General features: G+C 35.3%; 1 protein-coding gene across 3 annotated transcripts in view; it reads right to left on the bottom strand.

The window, feature by feature from the left end:
* MACROD2 (mono-ADP ribosylhydrolase 2) overlaps positions 1 to 20821 on the bottom strand; it is a 1939939-nt gene that overhangs the window by 1430977 nt on the left and 488141 nt on the right. For all 3 annotated transcript variants that reach the window (XM_037022462.2, XM_037022461.2, XM_037022460.2), the window contains exon 4: positions 14265 to 14294. In XM_037022462.2, the coding sequence (XP_036878357.2) occupies positions 14265 to 14294 (30 nt within the window). The remainder of the gene's footprint in view (positions 1 to 14264; positions 14295 to 20821) is intronic.

Raw genomic sequence — 20821 nt, 5'->3', positions numbered from 1 at the left:
AACATTCCTTAGGCTATTTACAACTCCACCTTGGCCATTACTTCCTTCCTTCACTAAGCCTAAAGTTGAGTCAGAAGTGAACATTTAGCATCCTCTTAGGTCTTTGCTAAGAATGTATCTGGCCCTGGGCAAGTGCATGGCCTTCTAGATTCTCTGGTATATGCAGGAGACATTCAAAGCATGTGCTCCCTCATGTATCTCTTTCCTCAGCCTCTTCCTTCCCAGGTTTTTTGTCTGATGCTTGCCTGATCTCTTATCTCTTGTCTTAGGTGGCTGCAGTTACTATATTTGCCTTTAGATACTTTCAACTCCTACTTTCTGAGAGGCTGCCAAAGCCCTGGGTAAGTTCTGAAGTGAAAAAAAGGCAAGGCCTTCAGCCAATTCCTCAGGGAGGCAACAAATAGGCCAATACACACAATCGTAATTGTCTAGAACAAAATCTGTTGCTCCCTCTGGCACCAGCAAGCCATACCACAAACATGGGTCACTATCTTGGTGGCTGCTGCTGGCCTGGGGAGCAGGGGATGGTGGACAGGGAAGTTAAAATGCAGCAAAGTTCTCTCCTCAAATTCCATTAATTTCCTGTTCTCCTGTTCTTTAAGTGTTTCCCTGGTTGTTGTGAGTGTTTCATTAGATTTGAGAGATTTGAAAAAGTTGATTCAGACAGTTTTATGCTGCTTAATCATTGCTTTCCTGAAGGGATAGAGATTGGAGACCTACATTTTAAAGACATAAGACCATGCTTCTTCAATCAGAAGTATTCATGTACTAATCATTTTGTAATGAATGATCCCTACAACCACAAGAATACATGTTTAAACAAAATTTAGTGAAAAAAGCAAACTTTGGAATGTCTGTAACATATTAATGTAGTTTTAAAACAACAAGATTACCTATTGTTTATAGATATGTATGTATATAGAACTATGAAAACAGTTGTACACCAAATGGATAATAATGATTTGTCTCTGTGCGGAGTAGAAATAAAACTGGGAAGAGATGTCAAAGAGGTTTTGAATTTTACAATGTTTAATTTCTTTTATTTAAAAATATGACAAAATCCTCACAAATTATGAGTACTGGAAATACTATTTGTTCAGGATGAAGTTTGGGGAAGAATCCTTGGGTTAAAGAATGGTTACTGTAGCTCACTTGCAGTGAGAGACAATTCTCAGACAGGAGGACAGACAAGTATAGAAATCACTGATTCTTCTGTTCCGAGAAAATAACTCTGAGGGTTAAAAGCTATTTCCAGACAATGAGACAGACACAGGGGTGAGACATGAGAAGTCAAAGATTAAAATCTGTTATCCAGAGAAGGCAGAATAAAAGAGTTTGAAAACACATAATGCTATGGATACATCCTCATTCCTGTAATTAATTCCAGGTTAAGATGAATTCATGAATTCATGGTACAATGGTTAAAAGATGGAGATGTAGAGTCAGAGGACTCAATTAAAACACTGGGTCTGCCAATATTTTGTCATCCAAACCTCTCTAAAATTCCAATCTTCCACCTTTAAAGTAAGAATGATAAGAGTACTGATCTCCTAGATCTATTGGTAGGAATCAAGGAGACAGTATGTGCACCATCCTCAGTACAGTGCCTGGCACAGAGCCAGTACCCCATAAAGGTTAGTTATTATTATCATTCTTTATTCATTTGTCCAACAGTTAGTTGGTAGGTGCCTACTTTATGTCAGACCCTCTGTAAGGCTCTGAGGATACAGCAAATGAACAATACAGACATAGTTGATGACAATACAGAACCTATAATTTAACAGGGAAGAGAGACACTTAGTTAAGAAAATACACAGTGATCATGTGAAGTATGAAGTTAGGCATGAAGTACTGCCTAACTCTAACTTTGATGGAGACATGACAGGGAGGGTAATAGTCCTCATGTGTCTAAGGCATGCAGAGAAGACTGCTGGAGGACTACTAAGTGAAGATCTAAGGGATGAGTAGGAGTTTATCTGATGAATAGAGCAGGAGTTTTAGATGAATGGAGATGTAGAATTATGCCTGGTTTAACAAAACCTGACTAGTGAATTATACTTTTTTCCAATTACAGTAGAAATGAAACTCAGAGATTTATAAATATCTTTGAGGTCAACGTCCTGCAAAACTGACTCTGTAGGCATAGACACCATATATACAACATTTATGAGTCTCAAGCCTTGAGTGACTTCAACCTCCAGGAAGCTGTAGACTTTGGTAGACATGTAGCTCAGTGGAGGGCATTGTACCCCTTGCACCTACTCAAAGAACTGTTTTTTATTTTTTGTTTTGTTTGTTTGTTGCCAGGAATAACCCTGCAGCAGAAACTGAGGAAGTGTTTTAGCTACAAGCCCTGATATGTCACCTCTTGTTTATCATCTCCTAGAGAATGTGTTGATTCTCTACTGTGCATTTCTCAATCCTCCTGCTTCTTCCAGATATTCATAACTGGGTCAACTAATGCTCCCCACACAGAAGTTTTGTTCATCTCTGCTCCCAAAGTGAGCTTTGGAGACTCTGACGCTTAAGCAGCTTCAATCTTCTCTGAGCTGGAGCTCCCTTGTGTTACCTTTTCAGACCTGTTGTCTGGGTACTAACCTCAGCTCCGACCTCTGGGCTCCAGACTGCTGCCTGGGTCTTCACTGTTGTCATTCAGATCCAGGACCAGGGACCACCATAAGGATGCCAGGTCTTCTCTGCTGTACTCAACTTACAGGATACTCCCCACCCTCCAACTTTATGTGTCTAATAAACTTTTGTTGGCTCCCTCCTTCTCTCTTCCCACTTCCAGGCCTGGCTGCCTGCTGGACAATATCCAACAATTCAGGTTGTTCTTCTTTATTTGGATATATCACCACCATATCTTACAATGACCCAGCACCTTCATTTCTCAGTTTAAGACTACAGTGATAATAATAATGACAACTACAGTAATAACCACTTATCTAACACTTTGTATTTGAAAAGCACTTTCCAATGAGCAGTTAGTTATTCCACCTCTGTAATGACATATCATTATAACCATCATTTCAGAGAAGGAAATAGGACACAAAATAATGAATTTGTCCAAACTCATTAAAAACAAATCATAACAACAAAAATAATTATTGACTTTTGGGCAAACACAGAGCTGCAGGTAAGTGATCATGAGAAGCAGAAGGAATTTCTGAGTAGAGGTCTACACTGTCTGTGACTGGACTACTGGGATCTCCTTGGATTGCTGCCATTCAGAACTGGCCAGGTTCATTCCTGCCTCCACCCACTGCACAACTCACTTGGGAGGTCAGTGAAGGCAGTTCAAGGAAGGAATGGGATTCTTAGTAATGCCGAAGTAGTGAGAAGACTATAGGAGTGCCTGTCAAAGAAATTGCCCCAGCTTGTACCACTATGGAGCTACAACAGATATAGTAAAGAAAACCATTAATTCCCATAAAGTGAAGGGATATGATCTAATGATCACAGAACACAAGAGACTTGACCTGAAGTATTTTGCTTGGACTTTTGTTTCCTACTGTGCATGTACAGCTCACATTCATATAAGGTGATGAGGGATAAGTATTTAAAATAGGAGCTCAATAAACTTGTATAGTTTTGGAAAGATTTTAACTTTTAACATAAGGAGATACACTATACAGGCATTATACTATACTACTATATAATTAAGCAGATATATAGACACATCCTGGCAGTGGCATGAAGTACTGCCTAACTCTAAAGTATTTGTTTTTAAATATGAATCTGTGTTTCTAGGCATTTAGATCCCATTTAGCTAACCAAACACAGAAGGCAAGCTTATAAAAGTCCAGAATTTTTATCAAGGACTTTCCACTTCTGAGAAGAGGGTTCTCACTGTTTTTTATTATTTAAATTATTTTACAATTATTTATTCTTTTCTTTGAGCATGATTTACCTATGAAACAAAAATACAAAAATAATATAAAATACTTTATATGAAACTACAGTTTAAAAGCAACCCCAAAAAATCAAAAATAAAATGGAAACAAATGAACTTTAAAAGAGTATCTAGTTGAAAGCATAAACACACAGGACTACCTTTTAGAGATACATATTGAGATCAGATATGAAAAAGGAATCCATACATTAAAAGAGAAATAAAAGGCATACTAACCAAATAGCATATATAAATCTTATTTGTAGCCAAATTCAAGCAAATATTTTAACAATAAAATTATAAGAACAGGAATGAATGACCATTGACTGTACATTTGGTGATATTAAGGAAAGTTTTTAGATTTAAAAATGACATGATATACAAATAAAAGTAGAAAACAGCACACTCTCTACCTTTTAGAGGCACATATTAAAATATTTACAAATAAAATACTATGAGTCTTAGATTTGCTTCAAAATAATCTAGTTGTCTGAGCAGGTGGAACAAGTCTGAATGAGCTGAAAATTACTGAACCTGCTTGATGAGAAAATTTGATTCATTATACTATTCTAATTACATTTGTACATGATCAAAATCTATACTAAAAACTTTTAAATATAATGATGTATCAGTCTATTTTGGGGGGTAGGAGGTGGTTTTATATTCTATTTTATTCAAGTTTACATTTTGGCAGTTCATTCAGAAAAGTTCTATTAAAAATATGCTTTCTTCAATGTTTATCTGAAAATATCTTTATTTTTGTCTATTAAATTATTATTTTATGGGTAAAGAATTCCAAGTTGACACTAACTTCTCTTAGATGTTTCTTCATTGCCCTTTAGCTTCCATTATTACTGATAATTTAGTTTCCAGTCTTATAGTTGTTTCTTTGAAAGAGATTCTTTCTGGTATATTTTTTAAAATTTTTTATCTTTCTATGTTATGTTCTATAGTTTCACAGTTGTGTCTCCACATCTTGATTTAATTTTTCCTCACTATGAACAAATATGTACATTTTATTAGATAATTTATTTCTTTGACAATTATAAAATACTATCTGCTCTTATGTATTTAAATATTGACTTTCTTTCAATACTTTCTGGAATTCCAATTGTATATATGTTGGGTGTTCTCCCTCTCTGTGTCATGTCTATATAGATATAAACAGATGTCATATTTAACATCTATTTATATCTCTGTAGTGTCTTCTGAGTAACTTCCTACAGTGCTGTCTTCTAGGTTACTAATTCTCTCTTCAGTTATGCTTAATATGATGGTATAAAATACATTAGAGTTTTTAATATCACATTTTTTACTTCTAGAACTTTTGCCTGTTTCTTTTTCCATTTGCCTTTTTTAACCATGGCATTTTATAATGTTCTCAGAGTTTGGATTCACATGTTTTTACTTTTAATCATGTTAAACATATTTATTGGTATTTTTTATTCTCTTTTAGGGTGTTATCTAAGCTATCTTATGTTCTTGGGAGCCTAATCCTAATGTCCATTGTGACTCTTGCAGATTTCATTTGCATTTTAGACTGAGTCCTCACTTCTTGAAAATAATAGACTCTCTTTTAGAAAAGTTTTAGATTTATGGAGAAATTGAGAAGATAGTACAGAGAGTTCCCATGTACTTCAAACCCAAGTTTCCCCTATTAACATGTTAAATGAGTATGGTACATTTGTTATAATCAATGAAATAATACTGACATACTATTAACTATTATAAACATAGTTTCATATTTCTTTTGTTTCACATAAGGTCTTCTTTCATTCCAGGATATCACCTATGATACTATATTATAATTAGTTAAAATACCTCCTCAGGCTCCTCTGGGTTGTGAGTTTCTCAGATTTTCTGAGTTTATCATGACCTTGATGGTTTGAGGTATACTGACCAAGTATTTTATAGATGTCCTATGGGAATCTGATGTTTTACTCATTAAACTGGAGTTTTAGTGTTTGGGGGAGGAAAATAACAGAGGTAATGTGTTTGATATCATTACATCATATCAAAGGTACAACCTATCAACATGATTTTTCAGTGTTTGTTGTTTTGACTTTCATTACCTGGCTGATACAGTGCTTATCAGACTTCTCCACTGTAAAGTTCCTATTTGTTTTGTAATTTCTGATAAGGAGATTATTTTGGCAGGGATTTCCTTTTGTGAGAATACCCTGTGTGCTGGTGGTTGGGCACTTACCTCCAGAATGATTTTTCAATTTGCCTCTGATAATAGCCCCTAGGATCAATTTTCATTAATTTCTTCGGTTTGGAATTCCCAGACACACAGGTGGTGTAATTTAAGTACATAACAAACACAAAGAAGTTGCTCAGGATGCTGAATTACTAGGAAAGTCTTCATTGTACTTTCTTTGAGCAAGTAGGGAATTGTTTTTTTCTAGTCCACCCTTTCACTGAGACTGTAAAATTTGAGGATCATGGCTTTAAGCTTCTACTTTATGCAGTATATCTCTTATCCTCAAAAGCAAACTAGACCCATAGTCCTTAGCCCAATACTCCATCACCATCTGCACCACCCAAAGGTACCCATACTATATGGTTTATATTATAGTTTTGGTTCATTTTGTTTTTCCAGTACTCCCTTATTTATGGAAATAAGGTTTCCTATTTCTTTCTTACAAGATGATTGATCTATTTAAGTTACTTTTTATTAAATATTATCCATAATTTCTGTGGGTTTGATGCAGATAGGTTTTCTGATTTCTTTAGTCTACCATATTTTTTGAATTTAAAATCCTTCCCTGAAGGTTGTTGGGTCTCTATTCCAAAAAATACATGTGTGAAAAAAATCCCCTCCCATATTATATGTTCTGCAATTATCTATCTTATTCAAAAATTTCTAAATTTCAATGGATTATATTATTAATAGGCAAAACAGATATCACAGTGAACATAGAATAGTTCTTCATATAACTCAATAAAAAATTTAACAAAGATGAAATGTATCATTTTAACTTAAGTGCAATTAATATTTTAAAATAAGTTGAACTTAAGCCATGACAGTTAAGACTAAATGCTTTTACTTTACAGATCTTCTGCAACTTATGGGATACTATGTCCTGATAAACTTATCATAGGCTAAAAATATATTCAGTCAAAAATGCACTTAACACACCTAACCTATATATAACAAACATTATAACTTAGCCTAGCCTACCTTAAATGTGGTTACAACAATTACATTAGCCCACAGTTGAACAAAATCATCAACACAAAGTTTATTTTATAATAAAGTAGTGAATATATCACATAATTTATTAAATACTGTACCAGAAAGTAAAAAACAGAATGGTTGTGTAAGTACAATGGTTTTAAATGTAATCAGTTGTTTACCCTCCTGATGTCACAGATTACTGGAGCTGTGGGTTCACTGCCACTGCCCAGCATTCTTGGAGTGTCATGCTTCACTCCACTAGCCCAGAAAACATCGAAATCCAGACTTGGAAGTATGGTTTCTACTGAATGCATATTGTATTCACACCATAAAGTTGAAAAATCATAAGACAAACCATTGAAATAGGGGACCATCTGTATTTTTCTTCTAAAGGTTGAACACAACAATCACACAAAAGTTTCATGGAACAGCCACAAGCTAATGAAATATAGTATATGTCAGTGAAAAGAACTAATTATCTTTAACAGCGAACAAAATTACAAACCTAAGAAGTGATTATTTGTTTTAATGCAACATAAAATAGAGGTTATGGTGTCAAAGCCTACATTTCTATTTCTAGGTAGCCTACCATTTTTAAGTCTTAATATTCTAAATTACAAGTGTATTACAAAATCAATTAATTGTTTTCAATGAAAAACCTAAATCAAGTAAAATATTAAGACTTACTGCCTATAATTCTTTTGTTCATTGCTTTTCAAGCATGAGATGGAAGAGTCCAACAGGTAAGCCAACCTGCTTAAAAACTTTTCCTAAGGCATGTCCTTGATTCTATTTCTTAATGAACATCAAAATCTAATTGACTGGCCCATTAGCACTTCAAAGTTTTGCCAATAAATAGGTTTGAACAAGAAAAATCAATAGTGACAATAAGATTTCTGGTTGGAAGATAAAACCAGTTAAATACCTATATGACAAAATATGAATAAGACAGTAGCCTTCCTCTCTTTTCATGTAATCCATGGAATGCAAATTTTCTGCATTTCATTTCTACATCTATACAAATAAATATTGTTCTCTTTATCCCCCAGGATTCAAAGAATATAATCATAGTATATAAAGAAAATTATGAGATCCTAGCTATAGAAACTTGTTAGAAGTACAAGGTAATTCAATGCTTAAGATAATTACTGATAAATATGCATATGATCTCAGGTTGCCTGGCATAAGAATTTTTTAAGTTTTGGTTTTTCATTTATAGAACATTTAGAGATAAAGAAATTATCTTTCCAAAGCAAACTGGTCAAATCTGAAATATCTAAACTGCTAAGAATCAAGGATGAAAGATACTAATATCTCAAAATTAAAATAAAATACCTACTAGATGGTAGAGACTGCCAGGGCTGTAATGATGACTAAGAAAGTTTCTATTTTCAAGAAGTGTATGCCCTGATTTGGAAATTTATCCATTCAGCTTAAATTAGCCATGCTAGAATAAAAAGAGACATTTATTCTGCATAAGGCTGCACCTTTGACAGGGTCTTCAGATGAGACAAGTTCACTTAGAAGGAGGAGTAGGTATGCAGTTAATATGATGAATAACTTTAAAATTTAGTGTTAGAATAGAGGGATGATAGTGACCAAATTTATAAGAAGAATAAACAAAGCATGCCCTTGGAATTGCCATTAAAATAGGAAAGTTCAAGCAGAGACATGGCCTAGATTTCACACTTTCACACCCCTCTCTTTCCTCCATCAGGAAGCATCTGGAAGTTTTAATGACAAGTAGTAAACAAGATTAGGGCAACCAGGGCTAGGACACACTTCTAGAAACTGAATTAGACAAGCCCATGTGGCATAAGGAAAACATCTAGTAGAAATCTGACTGATGTGAGCAGCTGCAGAGTTGGTCCCTGGAGAGCCAGGTGAGGCCATCAGAGGAGACGGCAAGCAGGGAGGAGCTTGTTACAGTGAGAACCACAATGGTGCCCAGGCTGCTCTGGTGGAGATGCTGCCACTACCACTAGAACCGGACTTCCCCTCTTCATTTCTAACATGGTTTACTTCATTTTAGGAGACAAGCCTGATGTTCAGAGGAAACTGTTTAACCAGGGTATGGATAATATGACTGCAGAATGGTGAGAAGGATGACTGAAGGGGAGCAAAATATCTGCAAAATACCAATATTTTGAGTAGTTGATTTCCTTCCTTTCCTGGAAAATGCTACTCATCCTCCTAGATTGTTCCAGTATCACCTCTTCTGGGAAGCCTTCCCTAACTACTCTAAGATGTTGACTTCCTCTTTTCTGCATCATTTTCCCTGCATCAAGAACCTTTGTATGTCTTAATATATTGATGTATAAATAAATACTTTTGCCTCTGATAGCATCTAGTTATAAGAATCTCTGCTACCTCAGTGGTAATCAATGCATGCTCTTGACTGAGGAACAGAAAAAGGACAGAAGGAAAAAGGGATGGAACAGGAAAAGGGCAGAGCAGATCATGGGGGGTGGACAATGGCAAGTTGGATGGGTTTGTATCTGGACGTTGTCAGACCTGGCCTGGCTCCCGGTCCCTGCATCTCATTTCCTCTCTTCCTAATATCTGAGCCCCTGATCTCCTCCAACAGCTTAGCCACCTGCAGGGCCCAGGATTAATCCTACCTGAGGTAGTCTAGATATAAGCCTTATTTTCTACGGTTTAGCATCACATCTCTTCCTGCAGCTCTGCTCCTAAAACTGAGTCCCTGCTGACAAACAAGGCTGGAGCTGCTGCATTTCCCTTGCCAGGCTGCTTTCTCTCAGAGTGAGAGACGGTTGCTACTACTCAGGCTCATGTCCAGGACCCCTCCACCTGCTGAACATAGCCACTCGTTAACTCGCTGCTAGACATGTTCGACTGAGTCCCCTAAGGAGCAACACCCTACACCCTTCCTGCTTTAACTGGCCTTGGTCCGTCACTGCTGACCATGATCCTAGACTCCTCCCAGCATGCCCAAAGCCTGGCCAGATCTCAAGGTTTAACAAGAGTGAGACACAGGACTTTGACAATGGAGTGATAGATGCCAGGGGAAAACCATTGTTATGAGTGGAGGGAAAATGAGAGGGCACCCCACTCTGACTGTGAATGTTGAAGACATAATGTATGAAAGCATTCCTGCTTGAACACACTTAAAAAGCCCTTTAATCACATGGCTTCTAATGTTAGGAGTTCTTGGTAGCAACGTAAGATTTTTTTTTAAAGAGTATTTTTCAGAGTATCTGTTCTGCTTTTTAAAGAAGGAATCTGAAGCCTGATGCCCATTCTATTGATGTTAAAGTATCATTTTAATCCAAAAGATCCACACAAGGAAAAACCTTAGAACCTATAAGAACATGGGGAATTATAATTGCTCAGATAATTAAGCCAAACAGGGGCCATGACTGGTCACAGGGAAAGGGTTGTGTTTACTGACTAATTAATCAATACTGACATATAGTAGTTACTGAATTAGTACTTTTTGAATGAATGAATGAGTGAATGAATGGACATATGCTCATCTGTATATCTGTTTGTAGAAATAGGTGATGGGTGGGTGGATGTATCTATGGAATGACACCAAATAGTTTTATGATTTCACTCCTTTTAAACATTCATTTCGGTACCACACATAAACTACCTTAATATATAAATGGCCATTAATAATAAAAAAGTATTAGGAATTCTCTCTGCAAATAGAATTGTCCAAATAGGAAATGAGAGAGTTCAGAGGAGCAGTTACTAACCCAGGCCACTGAACCTTGTCAATCTTTGGGCAAAAGAGGCACAAGGAGAGCAAGAAGCATAGGGAGGTGGAGAAGGCCATAATATATGCTATGTTCTCATTCTAGAAAAATCTCTTTCCCATGCATTCCATCTGGGCTGTTTATTTAGTAGTAATTGCTTCTAACACTTAGAATTTTTAAAATTAACCTGCCAAAGGATCACCTCAAAGATATGGTATAGAATGCGTGTGTGTGTTTGTGTGTGTGTGTGTGTGTGTGTGTGTGTGTGTGATTAAAACAGTAGTCCTACAAAGTTATGTATATAAAAAGCCAACCTTAAATTGCTGCTCTGTCAGGAAATACCACTTTAAAATGTCTAACATTATGCCTCAGGCTTCAGCACTCAGGAGCTTTGGCAGACAGGAGAGGAAGCAAATCCCATAAACAATGTCTCTGCCTTTAACATATCTAGGAAATGTAGACGGTGATGATCCAATTTACCAAGAGTTTCAACGGAAATGACTGTGTGTCCATGACCCATCACCTGTGTTCATTATGATGAACTGTAGTCAATGACCCAGTTCCTAGAGAGAGTGACCTCTGGTCTAAAGAGGAAAATGCACACCACTGTGAAGTGATTCTTTCACTTTAAAAGAGGATGATCATGGCCATTTTAAAAACAAATCTCCTTTTAGGAGACCTCTCTTCTTGGTTATAAGCACTCAAAAAAGAACAAAAAAAAATGCTAAGATTCTGCATACACTGATTTTTATCTAAATTTCAAATATTACTTATAGAATTTGGGAGAAGCCCTCCTGAGAAACTGAAAAAAAAATGGTACTAAAATTACTGTTATTTTTTATGTGGTATTAAATTTTCTTATTCAAATTGTTTAGTCAATCAGAGAACCTTTCCCTTTAAATGCTTCTAAAGGTATATTAATTCAAGTAAATAAAATGATTCTTTGATTAAATCCAAGAGAATAATCAATTCAATTGCTTCTTATTGGATTATTAGGTGTTACTTTACAAGTATCACTGACATTATTTAAAAGATTTATCATAGAATCACAGAAGGCTAAAAATATTCCTTAAACTTAATTTTTAAATGCAGCTTTCTGGAAATCAGACATGTACTTTAGAGCAATCTTGACATCTCTGGAAGTGCATAAATGAATTTAAACCTGTAAATGACCTACTTTAATGAAAGAAATTACAGCCATCTTAAATACTTGTAATTTATCTTTATAATGATGCTGAGTCACTAATTTTAGGATTCAGAAATTAGAAATTATAGTGAATAACTGCTTTTAGTAAAATTATCCATCTAGAGGAGGACAGTAAAATATATACTCCAGGTAGACAGAAAACTGAGTTTGCTTCAAACTGAACATCTTGCCATTACTGAAAATCCACAGTGTGTCCTGTCACACAGCTCAGAGGAACCCTAGAGAAACCCAGGGAATTCCCTGGAGATAACACACCAACTCTGTGTAGGCATATGGAAAGAAAGTGGCTTGACAAGACTTCCTGAACAGTAGCCTGCATTCCCATTATGGCAGGGACTTCTCAGTGCCTTCCAAAACCTGCACTCTCTCCTCCTCAGAAAACACAATGTTACTTTTTTGGTCCACACAGTATTTCCTGGAATACAGCTACATCTATCAATGAATGAACATTTGATCAAGTTCAAGGATAATATGGGATTTCAGGAAAAAGCTGCTTAAAGAAAACTGACTCATCTTTTGGGTGCCACCTTTTTTTATTTTTTGCCTTTCTTACTCTTCCAGACCCCCTTATTACGACAGCTAGAGCTCTAGCAGTCAGCTTGGGCCCTGGGCAACAAGCACTAGGAAGGAAGAGCAGAACAGTAAGAGCTTGAGTGCTTGAAGACACCAAGGAATGGCCACACAGACAGTGTAACCTTCATCTAGATGACTTACACAGGAGACAGAAGCACACTTCTCTCTCCTGTAAGCACACTTCTCTCTCCTTTATTTGGGTTTTTCTGTCATGGGATGCTAAAGTGATTTAATTAACAATCAGTCAAATAATTTTTTAAAAGCAGCCAAGAACAATAAATAAACTGCCTAGCTAACTTGTCTGTTGTTTTAACTTGATAAGTTCATTTATGTAGCCTTAATTCTCAATTTTAACTTAATTTTATCCTATTTTACACTATTAGTCAAATTCGTTAAAATATTAATATCTTGTAAGAAAATCAGCACTATTGACAGTTTATTTTAATAATATTTTCTTAACATATTATAAGAGACCTAGAGATAAAATTTACTGGGAACCCAACTTCTAATGAAAATCTTCCCCTCTAAGTCCCCAAAAATCCAAAAACAAAAGGAAAAAGTACAGTGAGAAATCCTGTAGATTTATGTTTTCTAAAGTAATTTAGGGAAGAAGAAAAGAAATACTCTGCCTTAGGATATGCATTGCTGTGATAATATGAAGAGTACTTTCTCATTTAAAATGTTTTCTATTATTCCTATTTCCAAGATTCTGTTTTTAAACATGCATTGATTCTTCCATAGAACAATGGTTAAAATTTTCACTTCCATATAAAATTTATGCTGAAAACTACAGAAGGCCAGAGAAATTTTGAAAGCCTAAAGCTTTATACTTCATATTTACTTCAACTAAGTACATGAAAAGAGGTTGCAGGAGCAGGAGAGGGAGGGAGGGAGAAAGAATGAGAGAGAAAAAAAATGTAATTATGTCTTAAATGAAAAGGACCCTATTACACTGTATTTTTTTTTCTTTCCTACAATAGTTATATGAACTGGTGCTAGGAAAACTTTTATCTTTCAACCTCAAAGTAAAATAATTTTCACATGGTTTTAAATATTAAGTATTTTTAAATATGCACAAGATTTTATTACTTAAAAAAAAATTCCTAAAACAGAAATCTCTCTTCTTCATCTCATTTTGATCTCTCTTTCTCCTCTAAATAGGCCAAAAGAAAGAGCAAAGTTCTAATACTGATTTCTTTTTTATTTTTCACAATAAGTGGCTGATACATTAAGCTCTCAGGCTACAAAGTCATATTTTTTAAAAGCTATTATAATGAAAAAAGCTCAAACCCGTAAGTCTCCAAATGTATTGCTTTAGTGTGTATATATACACATATGTATATAGTGTATTTAACATATATATAGTATGTATAAAATACGTATTAAAAATGACTCTGTCACCTACTATGTGTGTATGCATTTCAATAGCTTATAGCTGTTACAGGTTATGCCAAAGGTAGAAATACAAAGTTTGATGAGAAGAAAAACAGTATTCCACATATTTTGAAGCCAGTTAAAATAACATTTAGGCAAACCAAGATATTTCTATTATAAATTATTTTCTAGATGATTGTGATTTTTATGGTTAATGATTATAGCTAAATTAATTGTCTTTACAGTAGTACAGAACTTAATACCTTATGGTTGGTGTAGTAATAAAATATATTTTAAGTGATATTCAGGACTTACCACCTCCTCCTCCAAGAAGACTGGCATTTGCTATTTAAAAGAAGAAAAGACAACAATAAATAATATGTAAAAAAAATAATATGCCAGCTAGTTTAAGAAAAAGCTGGTAATTATCAAGTCTCTTATAAACACACATGCATATATATACACACATATATACAATATGAACTTTCTTAAAATGTTAGCCTTTATTACTGTCTTATGATGGCATGAAAATGAAAATATTTCACCATCTTTATCTTTTTTCTCTTCAAATTACTATTTTTATAATGTACTTCCTAATAAAATCAAATAGATATTGTGACCCTTTTGTTTTCCATTCTGTATCTAAATTAATCTTCCAGATTCTCCATTTTATCAAGTAGAGATAGAACAATGTTACTTATACAATTTCAGTGAGTCCTTAGGATGATGTAACAAGCAAGCACAATGATAATTTTAATTAAACACCATCAAATAAAGCTATCTCAAGATATTTTGCTATAAGAACACTTAATAGTAACAGATTTATCACTTTCAGCATTAACTTTTTATTTGAAGCATTTTAGGCATTTTTGGACAACAATGCTGTGCCATTTTTTACCCAGTTGTACATTATTCTAACACACATATAATACAGGCTAAATAGTAAGCAAAATATGAATCATCCATTCCTCTTTCAAGAGGTCAAATTTTCAGAAAGTTTGGTTGCAAATCTCTGCTGCAGTATTAAGCAACCTTATGCCTATGTTGACCTACTCACATTATAACAGCCAGAAAACAGAAGTGAACACTGCATTGAGCTTTATTCCACAGAGTTCTTATGTAACATAGGCATTACAGCATGTCATCATAACAGAAGAAATTCTTCAGCAAAATAAATAAAGTATATGGCAAACAGAGTTCCTTTCTGTAGGGAGAAACCTGAGCTACCAAAATATTAGAGAAATCATTTAGAAAAGATGAATAAGGGTCTTTAAATTGAATTGTAGTGTGCTGTCCACAGACCATGCACTGCCATTAATTAAGAGGAGCAAATATCAGAGTACTAATGATTCCGTCAATAAATAATGGATCATTTTCAGAACAAATGCTCATATTCATAGTCCCATGAGGTTAAATACATGACAGCTTGCTAATTATTTCACCAAAAAGACAATATCATGAAAATTCATGAAGAACAAATGTCTTTGAAGGTTTTCTCAATAAGTCAATATTAGAGCAGGAAATCTTGTTTTGTATGATCTTCCCAGGCCATCTCATTGCTCCTGCCTTCCTCTCAGTGCTTTTGTCACCACCATGGACTGAACAGCAGCACCATTCATCAACCATAAGCAAAAGCCACTACTGATGTCATAAAGTCTTCTGCCAACCTACTACCTCAGGTCCCCAAATATCTCTGGCTTCACAATGAGAAAGAGTGTAGTATTTACATAGGTGGTAGCCAGGGCTGAGTGTCCTGCCCCAGATCAAATTTTCTAATTGCTGAAGTGGTAACTTGTTGAAGGCACAGAGGAAAGATGTATTCTATTTTGATGCTATATCCCTTAGTGGATGGTGGAAATTTCATGATCAACCCATGTCCCCTAGTTAATCCAAACATTTTCTAAAATCTTAGCTACAGGCATTTATAAAACCACATGGCACTTCACATTCCAGCTGATTTTTTATTTTTATTATATTTGACTGAGAACTATTTCTCTCTTTATAGGTTTTCCAGATCTATGAAACTCCTTTGTTATCCTCCAATTTTCACATAGTCATTCATAAAGAAATAGGTATTGCTAACAACAAGCAACAATAATACTGAATAGTAGCTTTCACTCAGATTATCATGCCAAGAAGCACAATGAACACAATACAGTCTACTTTTACCCAATGTTTTGCTCAATAAAGGTGGAGGTTGCCTGCTTTGAAAGCATAGCCCAAGGCCCATCTACTTAACCAGGCACTTGTCCAATAGGTGTGGATGATTGAGTGGGAGTAGGTGTAGGAACTGGAATTCCAGTCCTGAGGAACCATCAAGTCACTTTATGTCAGATGTGTGCTCATGTGTAGGGAAGCATATCTGGTCACATTTTAACATCAACATAGAACTGTTCTGGAAAATTGTGGCATTCTACCTACTGCACAAACACTTCTAAAATAATTTCATGTGCACTGTTATCCATGTAATAGGATCTTATTCTAAACTGTTTAAATATAGTAAAAAAATATATACTCTGATAAAGGTTTCTCTAAAGAATCCATCAAATTTAAGTCTGTTTTGTCAATTTTGGTTGTCTAAAAATTAATAAAGTAAAATGTTTAGTTTATTAGCAAAAAACATTATGGCAATTTTCTTCAATAAAAGTGACATTAATGTAGGTAAGTAAAAGTGAACATTTATTATAATTTCTAATATTACTTTACCTTCACAAAGCACCCTATACATTATAACTTGTTCTCAACATTTATTGGTCAGGTGGATTAATATTATCTCTTTCACTTTGCAAAAGTGAAAGTGACTTTTGTTTGTTTAAAATTAATAGTCATTTCACTTCTAATTAATTATCTCCAATAAACTGAGAGATATCCCAATTAAATAGTATGCCCCTACAGACAAGGTCTGTTAAACTTAGACCTTTAATAGTTTGGCCTGTATCTAATAAGTTCTTAATACATATTTTCTAATAGTGAAATCATTGGTAGGTTTAATTCACTTTCTTTGTTGACATATTAGAAGAATTTTTTATTGAGGTGTGTGGAAAGAACAAACTTTGGTCCTTTTTCTACCTGTAAATTCAAGGACTAATGTAAGAAACTCTTCAAATTTATGTGGAAATACTTAGTGATTAATAATGTATGAAACATATTTATACCCTTACCTAAGTCCCTTGCTAGAGGGGATTTTGGACCTGCTTCCTGCTATTCCTAGAGTTTCACAGAGAAGGAAAAGGAAAAAAAGGAACAAAGAGAATTTGAAGTTTACTAGCATGATGCCACTGCTTCTAAAATAAGATTTTAAAACCTCTCCTCCAAGCATTCTTACTAACCAATACTATTTTCACTCATATTTTCCTAAGTAAAATGACCCTTCTATTACCAAAGAAGGTGGAGGAAAAAAATCAAGCTATAGTAATTGTCTCACAGGCTGAGGCAATGAGAAACTAAAATGAGCCATTATAAATTAATGGCTGTATTTTTTCCTCCCCCCCAAATTAACAACTCAGTGAGATGAAAAGTTTCACTGTTTATAAAGTGAAAACATTGAACATAAAATGGGAGAAAGGGTTACATAAGTCCAATTTCAAAGTGGCAAGTACAGAAAGTTTATTTATAATATCTTAAGCAAATGGTTAATTTCTTAAAGTTTACGAGAAATTGTTTTCTTCCATTTGAACTCAATTTTGATTTTTTTAACTAAAACTATCAAATTTCCATAGGCATAAATATTCATTTTGAAATTATCAAATCCCTGTCTCTAAAAAAGTACACAAAGTAGGAATCCTTTTCTTAGGATAACTAGCTTAAATGAAAAAATGATCATGGCAGTTGCCAATCATGTCATTATTTTATGTTTTCCTCAAAATGCAAATGGTATATTACATTACCTTCTTCCTAAACATTTCTCTTAAATTTTCCTATATGTGTGTAGCTTTCTGAAAATATAATTATAATTAAATTGTGGATTAAATCATGAAAAATAAAATTAGTATATACTATAAGTAATATTCTATTACTGGAAGTTCCAGGATGACTTACATGCTATAACATTAGAAATGCAAGACAGAGCAGATTAGATTAAAGACAGTGGTGTGAGAGGTGATACAGACCTTCTCTTAAAACCACATATAATATGAAAATATAATTTACTAATCCTGAAAAAGCAAGAGTAAAGAAGGCTGCACCACACTGAATATACCTGGAGAAAAGAGCAGACCTCACAGAACAAGGTAACATACCAAAGCTGTGACAAAGCAAGGCCTAATCCCTTCCCCAAACCCAGCTCACTGGTGGGAGGAAGAGAATCAGAGCAGGGAAGGAGTGGAGGCCTGGGACTGCTGAACACCTAGCCCTCGAGATCTGCTCTGGGAGTATGAACCTACATTGTATAGTGCTCTGGTGATTTAGTGTGGTTGGAAAGCTAAGACAGGCCGAATACCTGGAGAGACAGAGATTCCACCTGCTTATAGAAAACAGAGATTCATATCTGGCTAATCTGGGTGGGCAGTCTGAGAGACTTCCTAAAAGTGACAGGGCTGCTAAAGGGGCAAGGGTTGCACAGACCTTATGGCTCAGGAGAAAGGACAGGTAGACAAAATTGTCCAGATGCACTCTGCCCAGCAGGTTGGGAGCTTAAATGATTTTCAGGTACTCCATTCCCCTGGCTGGCTATGCAGCTCCAAGACGCGCCCCCCTCCGCCAGATATGCAGCCTTCTGTGTCTTCCTCCCAGCTAGCCAGCACCTGGCTCAGGCTTACAAACTGGCAACCCTGCCCTGATGTCAGGCCAGCCAGAGGGAAGCCCTGCCTATGACAGATACAAACACAAAGCATAGAGGCTTATGTGTTCAGCCCAGTGGTTCTGTGTGTTCAGTCCAGTGGTTCTGGCAGTGGAGACAGGCATAGCAGCCGGCAAGCAGGAAAAAGCTCTTTCCTCCCCACAAGCATCAATATCGCTACCCTGCAACTGCTGACATTGCTCCAGGGGCTGAGCAGCTCCAGAGAGTAGAGCTTCCAGACACTAGAGGGCAAAACAGACAAACTATGAAACGTCAAAGGAACCTGGTTAAAAGCAAAATTATGAATACACCTGAGAAAGATTCAAACAAAATCGACCTCATGAATATGCCTGAAAGAGATTTAAAAATAAAAATCATTAACATGCTCATGTAGGAACAGAAAAATATTCAAGAACTCAGGAACGAGTTTAGGACATAGATCCAATTGTTGAAGAATACAATGGAGGGTATTAAAAGCAGATTAGATACAGTGGAGGAGACGATAAATGAAATAGAAATGAGGCAAGGGGAATACAAAGAAGCTGAAGGAGAGAGAGAAAAAAAGATTTCTGAGAATGAAAGAATACTGAGAGAATTGTGTCACCAATTCAAATGGAACAATATTCACATTATAGGGGTACCAGAAGAAGAAGAGAGAGAAAAAGAGATAGAAAGTGTCTTTGAGGAAGTAATTGCTGAAAACTTCCCCAATCTTGGGAAGGAGATAGTCTCTCAGGCTATGGATGTGTACAGATCTCCCAACTCAAGGGACCCAAGGAAGATAATACCAAGACATATAATAAATAAAATGGCAAAGATCAAGGATAAGGACAGACTATTAAAAGCAGCCAGAGAGACAAAAAAGATAACATACAAAGGAAAACCCACTAGGCTATCATTAGACTTCTCAGCAGAAACCTTACAGGCCAGAAGGGAGTGGCTTGATATCTTTAATGTAAAGAAGCAGAAGGGCCTCAAACCAAGAATACTTTATCTAGCAAGATTATCATTTAAATTTGAAGGAGAGATTAAACAATTTTCAGATAATCTAAAGCTGAGAGAATTTACCTCCCACAAACCATCTCTACAGTGTATTTTGGAGGGACTGCTATAGATGGAAGTGTTCCTAAGTTTAATAACTGTCACCACAGGTAGTATAAAGAGACAGACAAACAGTACAGAATATGATACCTAATATATAAAGAATGGAGGAAGAAAAAAAGGAGGGAAGGAAAAAAAAAACCTTTAGATTGTGTTTGTAATAGCATATTAAGTGAGTTAAGTTAGACTCTTAGATACTAAGGAAGTTACCCTTCGTAACCATGAATCTAAAGCCTACAATGGCAATAAGTACGTATCTATCAATAATTACCCTAAATGGAAATGGTCTGAATGCACCAATCAAAAGACAGAGAGTCAATGAATGTATAGAAAAACAAGACCCAGCTATATGCTGCCTATAAAAGACTCACTTCAAACCCAAAGATATACACAGAGTGAAAGTAAAGGGATGGAAAAAGATATTTCATGCAACTAACAGGGAGAAAAAGCAGGAGTTGCTGTACTTCTATCAGATAAAATAGATTTCAAAACAAAGAAAGTAACAAGAGACAAAGAAGGACATTACATAATGATAAAGGGTTCAGTCCAACAAAAGGATATAACTATTAAAAATATCTATGTATCCAACACAGGATCACCTACATATGTGAAACAAATACTAACAGAATTAAAAAGGGAAATAGAATGCAATGCATTCATTTTAGGAGACTACAACACACCACTCACTCTAAAGGACGGATGAACCAGACAGAAAATAAGTAAAGAGACAGAGGCACTGAACAATGTATTAGAACAGGTGGACCTAACGGACATCTACAGAACACTCCATCTGAAAGCAACAGGATACACATTCTTCTCAAGTGTACATGGAATATTTTCAAGAATAGATCATATACTAGGCCACAAAAAACCTCAGTAAATAAAAAGGTTGAAATTGTACCAAACAGCTTCTCAGATCACAAAGGTATGAAACTAGAAATAAAGTACTCAAAGAAAATGAAAAAGCCCACAAACACATGGAGGCTTCACAACA

This window comes from Manis javanica, chromosome 5 (genome assembly GCF_040802235.1).
Source record: "Manis javanica isolate MJ-LG chromosome 5, MJ_LKY, whole genome shotgun sequence".
Taxonomy (NCBI): domain Eukaryota; kingdom Metazoa; phylum Chordata; class Mammalia; order Pholidota; family Manidae; genus Manis; species Manis javanica.
This window is presented reverse-complemented; position numbering and strand designations above follow the sequence as displayed.